The sequence below is a fragment of the Tripterygium wilfordii genome, chromosome 14 (assembly GCF_013401445.1).
Source record: "Tripterygium wilfordii isolate XIE 37 chromosome 14, ASM1340144v1, whole genome shotgun sequence".
In the NCBI taxonomy this organism is placed as follows: Eukaryota; Viridiplantae; Streptophyta; class Magnoliopsida; order Celastrales; family Celastraceae; genus Tripterygium; species Tripterygium wilfordii.
In genome coordinates this window covers 11,677,963-11,697,892 of record NC_052245.1, presented here as the reverse complement: position 1 = coordinate 11,697,892, position 19,930 = coordinate 11,677,963, and the positions used below count along the sequence as shown (strand labels likewise).

Here is a 19,930-nt window from a genome sequence, read left to right as displayed (position 1 = left end):
TCTCTTCCATCTATAATTCTTTTCTTTGACCCTTTACACACTCTCTCCCTTCTCTCCTTCTCTGTAATTTCTAGGGTTCCTTTATTCCACGTTCATCTTTCTCTTCTACGAAGTCACTCCTTAAATCTCCTCTCTCTATCTCCCTTCGACTTTCAGTCTATCAATGGAGAGTTTCGCTTCCTTTCTTTCTTCGTCTTCTGCGTCGTTCGATGATCCGATCAAAGTAGGCGTAGCTGCTTCATCGTCAACTGGACTTGTTGACGACACTATCGATGATGCGTGCAGCATCTGTCTCGATCCTTTCACTGATCAGGATCCCGCCACTGTATGATCCTTACTTCGTCAAGTTCATTGTTGTTATTTTTTTTTCAAGTCTAGAATGATTACATATTTTTTTTGGTAAGTTTTGATAGGTTATTGGTAGTTTGGGTGGATTTAGACTAGAAAACTTGAAATTCGGTGGACTGGCTTTTTGGTTTGCGGTTTTTGGTTTGTGTTTCTGAGATTGGAGAATTCTGAGTTCAGAGACAACGGTATTGGAAGGCTACTACATTTTTACATTCACTTCTGATTGATGATTCTTAATTTTTGGTTCGCCTCGGGGCCTATGAGGTTCTTCAAATCAGATTACTGGATGATTACTCTGTTATGTTATAGTGCGTAATAAAAAACAATCATCGTTGTTGATCAGTAATTTTGCTCGTACAGTCACTGTTTGCTTAAGTTTGTTGATGGTCACTTATAGTTGAATGAGCCCTATGATTGGGAATTGGTAATTTAGGCAGTTCAATTTTGTGTGTGCTTAAGTCAGATTACTCGGTGATCAAACTATATGGTGCTTAATCATCATAGAATAGGTAATATTGTTTATGATTAATTTTTGTCAGTACTAAATACTAATAACTGTTTGATTAAGTTTGCCAATGCTCATATGTGATTTGAGCGAGTCCTGTGACTTGGAATTGGTTATTTATGCAGTTAATGTAATAAGTTTTGCTTTGTCAATGGAAATTAAGAGCCCAGGTCATGGAACATCACTTACTAGAAAGGCGAAAAGAATAAAACATGTTAAGAAAATGGAGATGTAAATGAATTTTCATTATACATGGGGAAGTCGGTAATGTTAATCATTTATCCTTAGCATATCCATGAGGAAAAATGGCCTATTAATTTCTTTGACCTATCATAAAAGGATTTTATGGATCTGAAGGATCTAGTATTGTATATTCTTATTTTTCTCGTGTTTGTTGGCTGTCTCGTGTATACGCTTCTTGTTTTATAATGTATCTGCTTTGATTTTGATTATTTGAGATTGAAGATACTCATGATTTAGTTTTAGTGAAGTGTAAAAGCATTGAGCATGATTATTTGTTGTTTGGCAATCATGTTTCACGTTGATTTTTTTTTTCTCGTTGTAGGTCACCAGTTGCAAACATGAGTACCACCTTCAGTGTATTCTTGAATGGTACGTTCGTCCATTGTTTTTTGGGAAAACAATCTAGTATTCTAATTATGTATATTTTTTGAATGGCCATCTGCTATCATTTCCTTAAGTAATTTCTTTTATTGGGTCTCTTTGGGAAAGCGTATCCACTAGCTACTAGCTTATAAGCTACCAAACACACCATATATGCTAACAAATTATAAGCTCCACCAAGGAGCTTATTTCGAAAATATTATCTAATATAAGTTAATGTCATCTTTAGAAATATCACCAAACACCTGCCATCTTATTTAACAACTTATAAGTTAGCGTATTTTTTACAGCTTATAAACTAGCTTATTTTTCACAACTATAAGTTCTATCAAACGGACCCATTGTCTTATAGGTCACAGAGGAGCAGGGAGTGCCCAAATTGTTGGCAGTTTTTTTTCTTGAAAGATCCGGCGAGGTACTTTTTTCTCTCTATGCGATCAGATAGTGTCACACATATATGTCGAATGTCGTTTTGATGATAAGAAAAATTTTGGCTTATCATAGCCTGTATCATGTCTGCTTTCCTTATTCTTCATGAATTTTAATCTTAAATTTGACTTCTCTAGCCAAGAACTTCTAGCTGCGGTTGAGAGTGAAAGGCACTGTAGGTCAAGAAATGTATCTCATTCTACTTTAACAACTCATCATCAATTTCACGAGGATGCAGATGTCGAGCAGGTGATGCATTTCTTTCAGTTTGAGACTATATTTCTTATATTTGTATTCTTGTTTGTTGCTGCATAGTCATGTTGGTGATGAGGGTCTTTTACTGATACAAGAAGCAATTTTTTTACAGGATGGCTCTTACTCTGATGACTCTGATTTTGATGAGCATATTATGCAGCATTTTGCTGCTGCTGCTGCAAGCAGAGCACATAATATTGACAGAAGAGTAAGGCAGATATATTCTGTTGGTAGTCCTTCCCAAGTTCGTGTTTCCAGTTCTCCTGTAAATCTACATAGTTTGAGGCAAACCTACCCAACTTCTCTAGGAGAATTTCAGAGTTTGAGTGAGTTATCATGTGAGGGTAATTCACATGTTTCTGGCTCATCATCACCTGTTAATATTCAACTTTTGTCTTCTGTTGCAAACATGGTCTCCAGCACTGCTGGTGCTGGGAACAGAGATTGCCCCTTAAAACCCAGGTAAGTCGGCTGTCCCAATAGTCCTGAAATGAATATATATTTTATGCACCTTTATCCTAAATTCTTATGAGATGCCATGCTTACTATACCTGAACTTGATTCTGTAATCACTGTGGTTGATACGGATCAACTCTTAATGGTTCTGATTAATTGATGTAGCTAGATTCTCCCGTTCGTTTTCAAATGGATTAGGGAATAATAATGGTTTTATATGTGCGCCTTCTACATATTTCCTATTTGAACTGTATGTCTTGGCATCATCTCCTTCATGTCTTTATTGATATAAACAATTCTTTCCATGTCTGTTGCATTTAGATTATCATTTTCCTTTTTTTTTTTATTGAAGATTTTCATTTATTCATTGGGTCATTGTTTGGGGTTATGTATAGACTGCCACCACCTCAAAGTCCACATCAAACTGTTCCAACTGAGACACCTTCGTTCTCCGAGGCTATGAAATCCAAGTGGTCTGCTGCATCAGCCAGGTAAATGAGTTGTAGCTTGATAACCCTTTAGATTAGTTTTTCTTTGATCAAGCTGGCCTAATTTTAAAATGTTTGGATGTTGCCCTACAGATGCAAGGAATCAATCTCAAAAGGTACTCGAGGTATTAAGGAAAAGCTACTTGCACGTAATAATGCGGTTAAGGACTTGAGCAAAGGAGTCCAACGCGAGATGAATGCTGGAATTGCACGAATGATTGAACGGTTAGATCTCACACCGAAACGTACTGAAGCCTCTGATGTGGATGGTTTTCACAAAGAAGGAGGGACATCGAATTTCTCCTCAAAAGGAAAGGGCTTGCTGGAAAACATTATTGCTGACAAACCAACAGAAGTTGTTCCGCATGTTTTGAACTCAGGCTCACCTTCACACATGTCGGGCACTTTAGGTAGCCATCTGCAAGTTTCTAATGCATAGGTAAGCTTCGGAAATTCCTCCGAGACTTTTTTTTTATGCGTGTATAGCAGCCAATAAGCCATTGCTTTATTTGTGGTTCAGTTTCTTCGCTTCCTCCACCTACTTGATTACTTAATTTCCATTGTTTTTTCTTGCTTTGGCAGGAATGCAATTGCTGCTGTGAAGATATATGCAGTTGCTTGGGTAACTCTGTCTACTGCCGCATAATGCAAGTGACGTGCTGGAAAACTCCAATTGTCGGATTGCGTCCTGCATCATAGCGTATGGGCATGCTGAGTAGAAACATTTGGTTTTGAACAGCCTAGTTTCAAGAGACTGAACTATAGACCATCTTCTTTTTCCTCCCAATTGCCGTCTTTGCCTTTGATTTTACTGGAAAAAAACTCGGACATCAAACTTGTCAACGTGTCTAACAAAGTAATTCTTATTTACCACTTCCATTGATCACTAGCGGTTGCCTTGGTTATTCCACTGCCTTTTATAACCTTCCATGAAGGTTATCAATTCTCTTATGGGGTTTTTTGATCTGTTTTGTGCAAAACCCTGATTGGATTCGGCTCGTTTAAACTCAAGCCCAAACCCATAAGAATTAGAGTCCAAGCTTGGGCCCAATTCAATTCATTATAATGGCCTGCTCAAAAAGACACTGTTTTGGACTTTGGCTAATCCAATCCAATTAGGGTATTTTAGGCACTGAGTCTAGGTTGGGTTCAAGGTTCGCACAATTTTGTCGATTTGAGTGTTTAAAGTTGGGTTTGTCTCATAAATCACCTCACTTGACTTTCACTAAGTGTAGGACTTTTAGTCTTCCAAGTTAAAGCTCAGTGGCTGTCACGACGTAATAATCTCTATATATTGTTCATGTCTAAAATCATCTTAATTGATTTTCTCACGTCAAAGAGGAAGATACATGTTGGGTGAGCGAGATCTGTACCAAAAGGTAGTGTGACAGTTTCTCTTTAATAATCAAGGTGGATAGTACAGGAGGGAAATGAAAGGTACAGGTGGTTGTGGGGGATGGAGCTTTCAATGTTTTTGACTGAAAGCTCAATTTTCAAAGGCTGCAAAATGCTAACTTTGATCCATTTTTCAATCTGAGCCGCTCTCCCATGTGCCTACTTGTTATCCCCTTCTGAAGCAATATCTATCTCTTATGATATGGAGAACAACTGTGTGTGAACCCCATGTATAAGAAGATCCCATCCATCCCTCACTATCTGTCTATTTCTATATATATTCACCGAATATCTTGGGTGTATATATATATGTATGTATGTATGATTCATACAAGTTGTGCAAGTACTAGATTGAAAAGACAACTTCCTTATTCTAAATCAATCACAACCAAATATTCCCATAACCATATCTTTAACAAATACTACTCAAAAGACATGGCCTACATGGTGAATTTTCAGTGACTTTTGATTCATGTTTAGGTCAGGTTTTGAGTCTTTTGACACTCATATACATGAACAAGAACAATATACTGCTTGATTGAAATCTTAAACAGGTTTTGGGTCTCAGGTCCTTCTCAAAGGCCCACCCATCAAAGGCTAGGTCATGTGACATGAAGGATCCATCACTTTTTTTCTTTCTTTTTTTGATTCAAAGGATCCATCACTTTAGGTGAGTGAAAATGAAAAACTATAGCAGAAAGGAATTAAATTCTATCATTGAATTTGCATGATGTGAGGAAAATGACTTGCTAGATGACATGAAATGAAAGTGATAGGAAAAATAATGAAGTGGGCTTAATCATGATATTTGGCAATAGGGTTTTAGTGATTAAAGAGAGAGAGAGAGACCCAATTGGTGATATGATTAAAGGAGGAATTCTAAAGCAAATTCCTTCCATCAGATAGCTTGTCAATCCAGGCTTTAATGGAGCTTTATTAGGGTTTTGTTGCCTTTTGTTTTTTGAGCTTCACTTCTAACTGAAATGGCAGATTGTATAGTTGCCTTAATTTGTTCCTTCAACTTGATAACTTGAAACTTGATTTAATAACATTTGAGAGAATTTTCTCATTTTCCGATGGATTCCAGTTTTCTTTGGCTTAAACGTTGGTTTAGCGTTATTTCACGTTTTCCCTTGCTTAACCAAATGTATCAAACTGAATATAATTGATGAAGGTTACACTCAAGCCTCAAATAATTTTGACACTAATTTTATAGAATGAAATAATCAGTTGCATTAATGGCTGAGTACAACCTTATCCTATACAGAACACCAAATAACAACCATACAATAATTCAATTATTAGAGAGGTGACAATACATACCTCTGGTGAACCTCTCCTTAAGACCCACCAAATAACAAGGTCACACTACCTTTTCCTGTCTACATACATGTTCAGATTTATATATGAATCATACACTTCTATATATATATATATATATATATATAGATCTTTGCAAACTATATTGAACACATGTCATAATAATAAGGGTGTAAATTAATTACAGCCTTTCTTCTTGTTGTTGTTGTATGATGCTTGAGAAACAAATCTTGCATTGTCAAGTTGCTGCTGCTGCTGCTGGGATTTTGATGAGTTGAATGAACTGAATTTTCCTTGCCTATTGTTCTTCCTTCTTGGATGCAATGATTGAGGAATAAAAACACCTGTTCCTTTGCTTTCTCTTCTGTATAATGTTTGCTCTTGAAGGATTAATGGAGATGCTGTTGCTGCATAATTTGCTCTGGAGAAAGCCTGTTGAAAGAAAAAAATAAGAAGTTAGAAATTAATACAAGAACCAATTTTATGGAGTCTAAAAATGCACTAGAGAGAAAGAAAGAAAGAAAGAAAAAGTAGAAGAAGTGGCAAGAACCTGGAAAGAGACTGAAGGACATCTTTCAACTGGGTCCTCATCATCATCATCCATGATAAGAAGAGATATTTGCTTGCTTAAGTCTGCAAAAAACAGGTCATCTTCTGCTTCCACAGTCACTTCCATGGTTACTTGAACTCTCTACTAGTCTTTGGAGTAATCTGTTTGAAGCAAATGGGAGAAGGGTTCAAGTCTAAACTTTTTTGTGGGTTTTATTCACTTTCTCTCTTTTTTTTTTCTTTTCTTTTCTCCAGTGAAATGGGAATATATGGGTCATAAATAGGGAAGGAATGGGTGTGTGTGTGAGGGTGAGTGCATGTGGAGTGGTGGGGTAGAAGTGGCAGTTGGGACAATCTGGCCAAGAAGACCCACAACCCCACAAGAATCATGAAAGCGTGTTATGATATTATCCAGTTGTGGGAAGAGATGAGGAACAGCCCACACTCAGATATCTATTTCAAGATAGACTCATACTCACGGGTAGTGTGTGTGTAGGTTGTTCTTGCATCTGCTTAGGTTGTAGTTCGAAAAAAAGATAGACTCATATCTCTTAACACTCTCCCCCTACTGGATGTGAATAGAGAGAGACTTGGCTCTCATTCTCACACATATATCCATTAATGTGGACAAGGTATGTTCAAGATTCATTGTCCACAAATCCACAGAAATATACAAATGAAATCCAATTCTAATGGGATCTTTGACTGTAGTGATTGAGCATCGTTATCTCTCCACTTAGTGATAGCTTATCTAGTTATCTATCAGGATTTAGCGTGTATAGAATCTCGTCCGAGGTTAAAAATTTGATTCTAAACTGATACAACTATTTTCGAGTGGTTTATACTGAGTGCCGGTCAACTAATTTGTCGGGCAGATTTTTGAGTGTGCCTAGCCTGATCTGAGTTTGTCAGAAATTTGATTCTAAATTGACATAATCATTTTCAAGTGGTTTACGTTGAGTACCGACCAACTAACTTGTTGGGCATATTTGCGCATGCTTAGCTTGATCCGAGTTTGTCAAAATTTTGATACTAAACTGACACAACTATTTTCGAGTGGTTTACATTGAGTGCCGGCCAACTAACCTGTTGGGCAGATTTGTGCTTGCCTAGCCCGATCCGTATTTGGACTTAGTGAGCTGTCCAAAAGACACGTCTACTGAGTTGTTTTTATTAAAAAAAAAAAAAAAGGTTCAGCAACTAGTCCTTCAAACTCAGTTAGGCAGAGGATCTATGACCTCTTGTAGGGTCAGCAATTATAAAAGCAGAGACCTAACCCCAACTCCAAAGATTTTGAAAGGTCATGTGCCATTTACTTACTATGGTTGTGCTAAATAATGTGGTATGTCAGTGAATTTATGTCCCAAAACCTGGACTTGTTTGTGGTTGTGAGGAAGGACATTCGAACTTTATCAGTTACATGGCCTTGCCCTTCTCCATACTCCACAGTCCATAGATCAAGAATTCTGAATTATTGTTCTAATTTGGCCCACTCAGTTTGCTGATGTGCTGGCGACAGGACACCACCGAATGCTGAACATAATAATGCATGGATCTTTATCACCCTCCAGTTTGTTGTACAGACATTTTGGTTTTAAATTCAGTACGGTTGTGAGAAATTACTAGGCACGGACTTGACGACCCAACCCGAGTTTGAGCCAATATTAAATGTTCAAAAGGCAAACTTATATGTAAAAAAAAAGTCGGATGAAGTTAATTAATCGACCATCTCTTCAATGCCAGGACGCGTAGTTGGCACTCATGGACGTGCCCACAGGACCTCAGAAAGAGAATTGCATTACAAAGATGCATGTTAATGCATGCTTCAGAGAACATGAAGATGACAAAGCTGTTAATAGTACTAATGCAACACTGAAAAGTGAAAACACTCACAAAAGGAGATTCAAAATCAGTATTCGTAGCTGTTCCTCTGCATGACTTCTCAGTGTTTTCCTTGAGAGGCAATCTTGGATTAAACTATACTGAATTTGAAAGACAAGCATGCCATCCTTAGCATAAACTATAACACATGAAGGCTATGCAACCGGGCTCAACGGTTCCAGTTAAATCTGGGGAGAGAATTTTAGAACTCTAGTGATGTCTGATGTCTCCTTTCAAGTAAAAGCAAAGTGTGGCACGTAAAATTATGCCCCACCAGCAGTGTCCATAGCCAATACCCCATCAATTCCCTTGAAAACAACTCTTAATTTTCTTAGAGAAGAGGTTTTCTTTTCATTCTTAGTAGTTGTACCAGACACATGCACGACGTCCTTGGACACTCTGCCCATGAGTTCGAAAAGTGGTAAACTCAGGTTGGATCGAGTCATTTCTTCAAGAACTGGTGGTGCCTGCATGTAGAGATTCTTCCCTCGGTGTGTGACACTAGCTTTCGATAAAAGCAGTGTTGGATACCCTTCAAGTATATGAATAAACTGTCGCAAAAAAATTCAACAACAAATAAGTGCACATTGCGATAGATGATCCAAAGCAGAAGTTTATTGGGTGACTACAAATCGCACAGTTGAGCCTTTTCTTGGCTTCTTAAACCCAAGCACAAACAATGTTCAATGAAAGAAGTAGATAGTTGAGTCTATGAATCTCAGCCTGCAACATGCAATCTAGGCAACACAGAGAAACAAAAGGGAAAAGAGAACGAACGTAGAAGCATATCATAATGGTGGTCATCATTCTTTTTTTGGTAAGGACCAGATGATTACCTTTTGTAAAGTAACTGAAGTGTCCAGTTCAATAAGAACACCTGGACCACAAACAAGACAGTCCTTGTCCTTGACAAATTCAGTCACTTTGATGTGGAGACCTTCAACGCCGTTATATCTATCAAAAGAATTCAAGTCATTCAATATTTTGTCCACACGTTTTGATTAGAGAAACATTCACAATCAAATTAATAAGCATCTCCCTCATGAATCTGCATTTCAAAATTTCAACACCAATACTCCTTTTTCAACTTTTTTTTTTTTTTTCTTCCCTACTATTCTGAAAGCAAAATATATTCCCCACCCTACAACGGCAAAAGGTCAAGGGAAGTTCTCACAACCAGTTAGACTTCCATTTTTCGAAACAACAGTCCTTTTAACCTCAAATTGAAGGAGCAAAAGCAACAAAACAGAGATTAAACATATGGAAAAATTCGTCAGAATCTGTATCACTGGAGTTTACGTCTAAAGGCATGGCAATGCCACTCCAGAAAACGAATTGAATGAATAAGGGATAAGTTAAAACAAGTAAAGATAAATAAGTAGGCCATAATGCCATTTGGCCTTCATAATCATCTTGCATGGGAAGTCTGAAATGAAATTCACGAATGACTAATGTGCAAGAGATCAAGTGTCTCCAGATTAAAATCTGATCCCGAGTAGAAGGAGGACCTTCAGAAATATAGTGAACCATTAATTTGCTCAGTAAAGACAAAATGTTAGCATTTAAAGGGTAATGCAAGCAATCATCCATAAGGTGCAAACATAAGGAAGATCCAAAAGTATTAACTGTTAAAAAACTTTGATGAAAAGATGGACTTGAAATTGATTGCTCACACGCAATAAAGAATGACAACTAGACCGCCTAAGATGTTGCCACATCAGGATAAGATTATACGACGTACATATTAATGCTAAGCGAAAACAGAAGGAATGCCGTACGTTAAATAGTTGGCCAGGGTTTTGCTGCATCCTGATGCAATCTTCAAGGTTTCCAGCGCACAGGCAGCAGATATAACTGCATTGGTAGAAGCAATAGCTGGTATGATGTTTTTCACTACACCCTGAAAACAAAAGGATAATTTCTATATGTTTTATGATATATATATGAGGAAAGAAAACTTGGGTTGTACAGCACTACAACAACGAACCCTCAAAACGGTCAATTGAATAATTCTGCGACAGGGGCAACAGGAGGAAGGGAAAATAAGAACCCAGCATCTGAAGGAAAATTAGTTAAAAAAAAAGAAAAAAAAAAGAGAACTAAGGACGCAAAAATACACCAGAAAACAAACCACACCACAATCGAGCAGAATAAGTGCCCTCGAGAAATTGACTTAAAAGAGCAGAAATGAATTTAGAGTATACCTGAGTTAGGGAATATGTAACCCCTGGAATGCCAAAAAGCTCAGCTCTCTTGACAGCCTAAGGAACAAAAATAAAAATTATGCGGAACAAAATTGGAAATCAATATCGACAAACCCACCACCAAAACAACTATATAACTAACCTCATCGTAGACCCATTTCATATGTTCTGACTCGTCAGGATCAAATGTCTTTCCACTATGAACCTAAGTTTAGATATCGTCATTAGATTTATCACATAAGATAAAATTCTTCGAAAATGCAAAAGGAACAAACTAACACATGTTAGTATTACCTCATCCCATTTAATTAAGTGTGCATACTCAATACAATGAGCAGCAGTTCTAGGGGTTTCCGCAAGAGTGCATAGAGGAAACTTCACTTGGGGTGGGAAAAGCCATATGGTACACTCAAAGCATGGTGTGGTCCCTGGTATAATTACCCTGGCATGGCCCTTAAAACCCTCAGTACCCCCATCGACCATTGGTTTGACAGTGTCTTCTTGTGGATTGTCATCAGAATCATACTCTAAATTGCCATAAAAGCAAAATGATCAACATAAGCTTGTGTTTGTCTCCTTATGAGTTAAAACATCTGAAGCCTAACTAAAACATTATTAAAGAAAATATGGGCAGGAGGAGGTGGGGGAGAGAGAGAGATCAATTGAATCCAGAAAAATTGCTGAAAAGAAAATAATTCAATGATCAAACACAATATGTAAGTACACACCAAGGAAACTACAAGCTACAGCATTTATGTAGCTTCGAGCCTCAATGGAATCAAGACCAAGCACAATAATGCTAAAATCATTATAAAATTCAAGTTCCTTGTCCTCAATCCGGGAAAAATGCGGCACAATTTCCACACCACTAACTCTTTCCATGACACGCTTGGCTGCCACCTCAGCTTTTGGTTTCCCAACGTCTTCAAGCCTACAGAAACAACAGAGATTGATGAATTCGTAACTAGAAACAAAAACAAAATATCCAACCAATAAACGGTTAAACTAGACTCAACTTAAAAGAAAAGCCTGGACTTATTAACCAACCCTCATTTTACATTGTATACATTTTGACAGGCAATAGCATGTGTCTTACACTAGTGAATGATATTTCCCTTACAAGCTCTCAAGCAATTGACACGATTTAGCCTCACACTTCAAGAAAAGTGTATAGTGGAAAGTGGAAACGGTTAAGGGTACTTCATAACAAAGCAAGTGTTACACATTCAAATCATAAAAGCAGTATTTCTGCAATGCGCAGTAAGACTATTTAATGTCCCCCAAAAACACTGCTTTAAGTTGACGTTCACACGACACAAACATATCCCCTAATTGGCTTGTCCTCCAAACAAGGTGGGTAAATTTGATCACAAAAAAAATACCAAGACCAAATCAATCTTCATATTGTTGTAGTATGCTGTCAACATCTCGTTGATATGCATCAGCATCCAATAACTCTTGCATGTGCTCAAACTAATAATGTCCGCGATGTCAAGGTAAGATTATGTATATTTTCCCTCCCTAGACTTTGGCTTTAAATTTTTATATGCATCCACTACCTTTATACCAACCCCAAGCTTTTAGAATAAAAGCTCGGATGATGTTGATCCACTATCTTGTATACATACAAAATCATGAAAATCTCTCATTCTTGGATACAAAGCTCCCATTTGCTAACTTGCTAAATTTGGACATTAGCAATCAGTTCACAATAAATAATTGATACAATAAAAACATTAAATTGGAAACAATTAACAACGAAAGCAAAAGAATCAGAATTTCTTGTTACAAACCTCCCAGATGACAGGGAAAAAAATGCCTCATTATTTTAAGCATTAATATTCAAGAGTCACTGATGCTTTAGCGACTGAACGGAGCGACCCATTCTCATCTGAGTTTCCATAAAATTGGCAAGAACAAGAAACAAGTCTACTTAAATATATGGTACCAACAGTCTTTATAAATCAGTCACTTTTATCAAGCAAGTACTTCAGCTCGAGCCAAGTAAAATTATACACACTAAGCAACATGACAGTATAATAATAATATAAAGATACAGACACAGGTAGAGAAGAGGACAGAGAGGCACCTGAAGAGGAATTGGCGATTGAGATTGGTGACCTCAATGCGGTCCATATCGATGACTTCTAGCTTCTTAAATCCCGATAAAGCCAAGTCCTTTAGCAGCTCACATCCCAATCCACCGGCTCCCACAACCAACACGCGCGCATATTCTGCGAGGTCGTCTCTCAACTGCAACAAAAACCCCAGCCAAAATTTTAACCAAAACAAAAAAGCGATTGCGATCACTAGAATTGACACAGAGAGAGAGAGAGAGAGAGAGAGAGAGAGAGAGGTAGGCTTACTTGAGTTCCCGGAACGAAGGAAGGGGCGACAAGGAGGCCGGGCCTGAGGAGGAGCTTGTCGAGGTCTCTGGATCGGCTAGGCTTGGCCATCGAGGCTGCCACAGCAAAATCCTCTCGTTCTCTCCCCTGCAACGGGAAATTCCCCACTCTGGGTAGGAAGTAGGCAAGTAGCTTGGCTTCGAAGTTTGAAGCTTAGGGAGTGCACAAGATTTGGGCACTGAACTCTTCTCCCAGTAAAATATAATAATAGATTTAACATTTGTTTTGTGCAGATCAATCACATTAATTAATATAACCTGAAAATTAGAAATAAGCCAAAAGGTATACAATGATGGGCCTTTTGGGTTCTGTATAGTGTATAGTTTTTTGGGTCTGGCCCAGTCAATTCTAACATTTAAGTTCTTTAGTTTCTTGGGCTCCCGGGCCTCAAATTAATTAATGGAGTAGAGTTTTGCTTCATCTATATATATTTTTTTGAAACCAGTGAATGGGAATATAAATGGACGTGAAAAAAGGGTATTTTAATCCACATCTTCAAGACATTTGCTTGGAGCTAAGTATCAACGCTATAAAAAAAAAAAACAGAGAGAGGTTATAGAGTTATGCGGATGTTTCGTATTTATGAGAATCAAATAACCCAAAGCGAATTATATGATTTGTAGTGAAGGGAGTGGATTTTTTGATATGGTATCGGAGAGAAGTCTCAATGTCATTTGACGGATCTCTACATGTTCACTTATTGGATCTGGCATAACCCATCTCATAAGTGCAGAAGTGTCAAGACTTATCCAACATCTATTGGATAAGTCCAAGTGATGTACGGTCTAAGTATCATTAAATGAGACGGTTCATGAAAAACAAAGTTGTGGGATGAGGTTGAAATATACAACCGCACTTTTGATATAAAATTTTCACATTCGGCGTCACATGAAGTGGAGAGATTAAAAAAAAAAAGGTATTTTAGAATACCTTATTTAAGTCACAAATCCAAATCCCTCATCATCATCATCACACACCATCACCAGCCCTCGAACCTCTGATCCCCAACCATTACACTGTAATGGTTCAACCACCAGGGATACAGAGGTAGCCGGTGCACAAGCCTTCAACAAAAATCTATATATTTGGGCCCTTGAACCATCCGCCCATGGTTGCAATCCCCAACATTCCTTGGTGGGTTTTGGAGGATTAGATTATGCACTATGAGCACAAGAATGAAACTTCAGATATTCAAAATTAAGCTTTGCATATTCATGCAAAATTGACAAAACAAAAAATTCTGGTAATTACAAAATTCCCAACCAACTGTGCCACCTAAAATAATCATGTGCAGATATTTATATATACCCAGTACCAATTATATTCCCAAAAATTCTGCTTTAGCAGCTTCACAAATCAGGCTCCTCTAGCCAAAAAAACCCTTTTTATCCGGTCGAAAAGCCGTCCCTTCTGGCGTGATCTCTTGATGAACATAACAGTATCTTGGACCTGCATTTCACCCTATGAACAACTCTTTCCATTCTTGCCAGGAAACTATAAATCCAGTCCAGTTAGCACCAGTTTTGTCTCCTTTTGCACTAGATAAGAACCTTTCGTATCAAACCTGTGATGTGTGTCTTGATGAGTTCAGCGTCTGGTTAGCCTGACGCTTGAGATAGAGTGCGTAGAAAAGCTCATTCCATGAGTCGGGGACTCCAGGTAGACACCAATGGCTGCAGTCTTGTCGTCGCAGGGATGCAGGACCCTCTTTAGGACTCATATAGTATAGTGATGAATGACCGTCTTTCCTTCTCGCAGTCATTTGTGTAACATTCAATACATCAAAAGTTTTTCGCTCTGATTGATTAGAGTGAGCGGATAACACGTCGGAGACTATTTTGAACTGGGCCCAAGTGTCGGGTGCAACAAGTGACGACCCCAGCCCCGGCAATGTTTCCATGTGACAGCTTCCCCCGGTCTTCCAATCTCCACCTCTGTAAATTAATAATAATTAGATCCTCATAACAGAGTGCATGACAAAAATCCAGTTCACGACGACTACCTTCCTAAGCAATGCATATGCTTCGAGGAGATCGTATACTATAGATGAACCAGAAACTTTCAATAATGAAGCACAAATGACTTCAGAATTAGTGGAAACAAAAGTAGAAGACTACTAATTAGATTGCAATGATTTGGGCACAAGCAAGTGCTTTCATAAGTAAAAATGTTTATTGCCAAACTCAACATTAGAGTGAAGAGTGAGAGAACGAAAGTAAAATGCACAACAAGTAGACATTTTCAACAGGAATTAATCTAGCAACCATGTGCATAAGGACCGCGTAGTTTGACAGCTATACGAAAAACTGAAACTGATTAAAGCTTGTGAAAAGCCAAAATACATGTCCTAATTAACCGTATTAGAACCCTTCCCTCTTTTCCAGACCTCCTTCAGTAGCCCAAAGCTTCAAAAACTCGAAAATTTTGGGTAGGAGACAAAACATGAACATTAAGGTTTGAACATGATAAAAATTGTAGTTAAGTAGTGAGAAAAGGAATCGCTGAAAGAAACCTGAAATGTACAGGGGCAAATGTACGGAAGAATATCCGAGTGTTGCTCATGTTCACTTCATTTTGCGTCCAGTTCAGTACGGTCTCCATGGATCTTCTGTATGCATCTTCCACCTTCATTTTCAGCCTAACTTTATCGCCTTCTTGAAAGTAACAACCCCTACAAATCAATGGAAATTTAACGTCAGTAAATTTCATCAAAATTTATACACAAGTAGCTGCAAAAAAAATATGAATCAGTTGGCAGTTCCTACCAGAAAAGTAGTTTCTCCTTTAAGTCACAATATTCAAATTGAAAGAAAACATGATTGATATAAATGAATAATTAAATAGAAAGAAGACGAGACAAAGTGGTTCTTTCAGTATAGGGCAGATATGTTTTTACTCCATGAAACACAATACAATAATCAAGTTTCAAGTCCCTATTTGTATGGGGAGAAATGGGAAACATGATAAGAAAATATGTCACATTCAAATATCAGATTATCACTATATTTGATATCTGATTTGCTTTTATCCCAATTTCTCTAACCCAAATAAATGTGAAAGAGGTAAAATCGAAAAAATCACATTCAACATAAACTTATTAAACTTATATAATAATGTCTCATGATAATGTCTCATAACAATGTAAGATTCAATCCATTATAGAGGGTACATTAACCTAACATAGAACTTGATAAACTGATGCAGGGCATCAACATTATGTTCCAACCCAGATGCAATTACTTTTCTATCAAATATACAGTTTTGCGGGACAGATCTGCACATGAAGGCACTAAGCTTCATGGGCATTTCTTTGACAATTTTAATTTTTTTCCTGCTTCTAGATGTTAGAGCAACATAGAGAGAGAGAAAAATCTCTGGAAAGAAAGCTTTATGGAGAAGCAAATATAGAAACAAAGATTACAACTATAAACATCCATAATGTAGATTGTTACAGAAAAACAATGAGAAGAAATGAAGGGGCAGGGGACTCAGACTACAAGATTTAATGGTCCCAAAATGCTGATCTCACAGGCATTTGTGTTATCCGATTATTCTTCAACTATTAAGGACCCTCAACTATCCAAATTCATAAATGGCTGATAAGCGAGTGATAAGGTCTATTTTGGTACCTGACATTAAATCGAAATTTGAAATTAGGAAGCCACTTAGCATGTCCTATTTCTCCGGCAACCATGATACAGGCCCATACAAATTTAGCTTTTGCTTTTGCTTTCATTTTCCATCAAAAAGTTAAGAACCTAAACTAAGAAAAATGGCAAGTAATTTCATCTTTCTCAAGAAGTTCGAAGAGCCTTCAGTAAAGAATAATGCACCTCAAACAAACATATTAAAACACAAACACTAGACCATCCGATTCCTACAAATGCTAAGAAAATAATAACTCAACAATTAAAACAAGCATAAAGGATAAATTTACCCTCTTATGGTTTTCTCATAGTTCCACCAATGTCCTGTATTGAAAACCAGTACATCGGCATCTCTCCACTTAACAGAGTTCCAATCCATTTGATCCAGTTTCAGGGTTGTTTTAATTTTTTCTGGAGCCCCAGCAGGTGGCCGGCTCTGCAGCACAAGAAATGGGGCCCTGTAGTACTCCACAGTGCAATTAAAATCCTTGAACAGGAACACTAAGAACCCCCTATGCTTTGTGATTGGGCTGCCATTCACTTCATATATTGAATCCTTATCAACTGCTGAAGAGAGCATGCATAGTAGGGACTCCCATTGGTTTCTTCCAATTGAATCCCCAACAAAAACTAGCCTTTTGTTCCTCAGTTTCTCCAACATTATTTTTGGATCAAATCTGCTTTTGTTTAGAACATGAAAGAAAATAAAGTGAAAAACTCATATATTTCTTTCAAATGTAAATCAATAGTTGGGGGGAAAAAAGAGTACAATTTGAACTAAAACAAAAGGGTCCTTGTCTTCAGTCCTACTACTATTTAATGTCCAAAAGTTCACGGGTGAGAGAAGCTTATCAAGTTATCAACGGACGAAAAAGCACAAACAAGATAGCATCAATTAAGTCACAGAAGATTCTTGAATTGATCTTGAAAGCCTAGATTTGTCCAATTTTCGCTTATTATTACCAGCAGGCGAAGATGGAGATGAAAACAAGCTGTCATTTTCCCAAAGCACTAAATTAATACAGCTTGCAAATTAAGCTTATAGCCTTATAGAGATTATAATAATTAAACAAAATGGTCAAACTAAAACAATGGTCACAGAAAACGACACATGGATCATCTAGGAATCCCCATCAAAAAAGAACATCAATCCGCCGTTTGGTTCCTAAGAAAATGCAGGCGAAAAGGAAAAGGAAAAGTGAAAGGGAAAGGGAAAAAAAATTGTCTTCGAGGCCTCTTTCTCCTTGTTCTTCAATTGATACAGCACCGAAAAGACGCAACTGGATTGAGTCCAATATTAATGCCAGGCTTTAGATCCTGAGGATCTATATGACTACATCCTAACAAATAAATTAAATTTTTTGTGATGCGAAAATGTCATCTTATCCTCATCCCCTACATTTTCTGAGCAACCAAACAGGCTAAAAACAATATAGAGTTAGGAAATTAAGAACCTGGGCAAATTGCAATGCTTGGGTTGCCATCTCCACTTGGTGTAGAACAAATCAGGCCTTCCATTTTCAGTGCACTTAAACCCTTCATCCAAAAATCTGCAGTCTTTGGACTGATACAACGGATACTTCTCATCCCAAACCCAATCCCCATCAAACAAGTCACACCCATCTCCCTTCTCCCCCAAAAAATCCACCCTTTCGTAATTTTGGCCTGACCCATTGAACTTTAACCCCATAAACCTCTCAGATTGACCTGGAACCCGATACCCTTTGGCCACAGACCTGTAATCCAAAAAAAAGAAGCCGCAAATCACACAAACACTGATAAAGACGAATCCAATAATTCCCAAAGACGGTTCAAAATGCTTCAATCGCTTGAATTTCCTGAAAAAATCAAGAACTTGCATAGTTTCATGGTCTGTCTGTGATGGGTTCTTGAACATTTGACCACAGATTGTTGTATCAGACAGAGTATGGCTTAATCCCCGGTAGTGACGATCAATTACAGAGAGACAAAACAGAGAAGGTTTTCGAGTACAGAAAGAAAGGGGAAAAGATGTTTTACTGTCCAAGCAAGAGAGAATCCATTAATGGGAGATGAGAAGGAAAAATAGTCATATCTGCTTCTTTGCTTGATGGGTCAGGTTCGTTATGCAATGAATGAAAAAGGTTAAAGAAAGGAAGAGAAATATGGGTGTCAAGGAAGCAAAGGAGCATTCATTCATGGCACGATAATATACTCCTTTTCTTCCCTGTTTTCAGTTCCTTTGAGAGAGAGACAGAGAGAAAGAATGGTTTTGGAATATAAAAAACTGATAATACACATGTGGGTATACTAATGGTAAAGATGATTCAGTTTTTTTTAAATCCAAGAACCCTCAGAAATGGCGTTACTGCGTGTTGTGTAGTGTCCGGGAGAGGCAGTGAGGTGGGGGCGAGAGAGGGGCTTAGGAGAAATCGTGGGTTTGAGACATGGGTCGGCACCGAGTCAACTCGGATGGTTAGTGGCTTAGTGATATAGCACAAGACTCGGAGATTAGAATCCACGCGCGTGTTGAGAGTGTGGAGAAAAATCTGCCATAGAAAGCAAAAACTGTAACCCAATGTTGGGCCGTGTATACACTCGCAGGAGAGAGCGTGAAAACAGTTTGCTTCGAAAATGTCAATCCCAACAACGTCAAATGCTGGACGCGGAGTTAATTAGGCAATTTTGTTTTTTACTAAATATTGTTAAAAGGTGATTAATTAGCCAAATAATTTGTTTTTTTAAAGGAATTTTAGATTAATATTTATTTATAAGTGAGCATTTAGAACTAATTTGAATTAATGATTTATCTATCAATCTTATGAATTATGTAATAACATATAATCGTTAAATTTATTTAATACCTAATTAGCCTTGAACCCCATATAAATTTAGTGAGCTGACACTTGATAAAGACGTAATTAATATTGTACGAAACTTAATAATTTCACATTTAATGTTGTAAGATTATTTTATTAAAGTCTGCCTTTTGTTGTAAGAAGGTAGAAGTGAAAATTTAATGGTAAATTAATTTATCAACTAAAAACTTTACCCTCACATTAATTTAACATTGATTTCGATATTGATTATATAGGTGGGGTTGTAATTCTTTTACCTATAATTGACTACAATATCTCTCAAAATCATATTAAATTATTTTTCCGGCAAATGACATTAGTATTTAGAAGTTAGGATTTAGTGTTATAATTCTTTTTATAAAATTTACTATATTCCAATATTATGAACACCCAAAAGACTCAATAATACATTTAAAACCATAAAACAACATGGTTTTGAGAGAAATTATAGCAAATTCTACAACACATAAAATACTCAATAACACATTTTAAACCGTGATTTAATATAATTTTGGGGAGAATTGTAGCGACTTATAACTAAAAGAATTATATAGCTCCCATCCCAAATACATTTGAGGTTTGCTCTG

General features: G+C 37.3%; 4 protein-coding genes across 4 annotated transcripts; 1 reads left to right on the top strand and 3 right to left on the bottom strand.

The window, feature by feature from the left end:
• LOC120015622 (E3 ubiquitin-protein ligase RHF1A-like) lies at positions 1–3,991 on the top strand. The gene is made up of 8 exons (XM_038868133.1): positions 1–325; positions 1,419–1,465; positions 1,830–1,892; positions 2,044–2,155; positions 2,274–2,623; positions 3,013–3,108; positions 3,199–3,544; positions 3,688–3,991. The coding sequence occupies exons 1-7, from the start codon at positions 164–166 to the stop codon at positions 3,542–3,544; spliced, it is 1,176 nt and encodes a 391-aa protein (XP_038724061.1). The 5' UTR covers positions 1–163; the 3' UTR covers positions 3,688–3,991.
• Positions 3,992–5,693: 1,702 nt separating this feature from the next.
• LOC120015597 lies at positions 5,694–6,785 on the bottom strand. The gene is made up of 2 exons (XM_038868084.1): positions 6,371–6,785; positions 5,694–6,252 (listed from the first exon to the last, which is right to left on the bottom strand). The coding sequence occupies exons 1-2, from the start codon at positions 6,494–6,496 to the stop codon at positions 5,998–6,000; spliced, it is 381 nt and encodes a 126-aa protein (XP_038724012.1). The 5' UTR covers positions 6,497–6,785; the 3' UTR covers positions 5,694–5,997.
• Positions 6,786–8,162: 1,377 nt separating this feature from the next.
• LOC120014398 (NEDD8-activating enzyme E1 catalytic subunit) lies at positions 8,163–13,071 on the bottom strand. Its single transcript, XM_038866342.1, has 9 exons — positions 12,821–13,071; positions 12,544–12,707; positions 11,183–11,385; positions 10,749–10,981; positions 10,597–10,659; positions 10,455–10,511; positions 10,029–10,150; positions 9,087–9,204; positions 8,163–8,801 (listed from the first exon to the last, which is right to left on the bottom strand). Exons 1-9 carry the CDS (start codon positions 12,908–12,910, stop codon positions 8,514–8,516), a joined length of 1,338 nt encoding a protein of 445 aa, XP_038722270.1. The 5' UTR covers positions 12,911–13,071; the 3' UTR covers positions 8,163–8,513.
• A 970-nt stretch (positions 13,072–14,041) lies between these two features.
• On the bottom strand, positions 14,042–18,936 carry LOC120015412 (protein trichome birefringence-like 10). Its single transcript, XM_038867835.1, has 4 exons — positions 17,961–18,936; positions 16,797–17,183; positions 15,372–15,530; positions 14,042–14,793 (listed from the first exon to the last, which is right to left on the bottom strand). The coding sequence occupies exons 1-4, from the start codon at positions 18,401–18,403 to the stop codon at positions 14,418–14,420; spliced, it is 1,365 nt and encodes a 454-aa protein (XP_038723763.1). The 5' UTR covers positions 18,404–18,936; the 3' UTR covers positions 14,042–14,417.
• Positions 18,937–19,930: the final 994 nt, after the last annotated feature.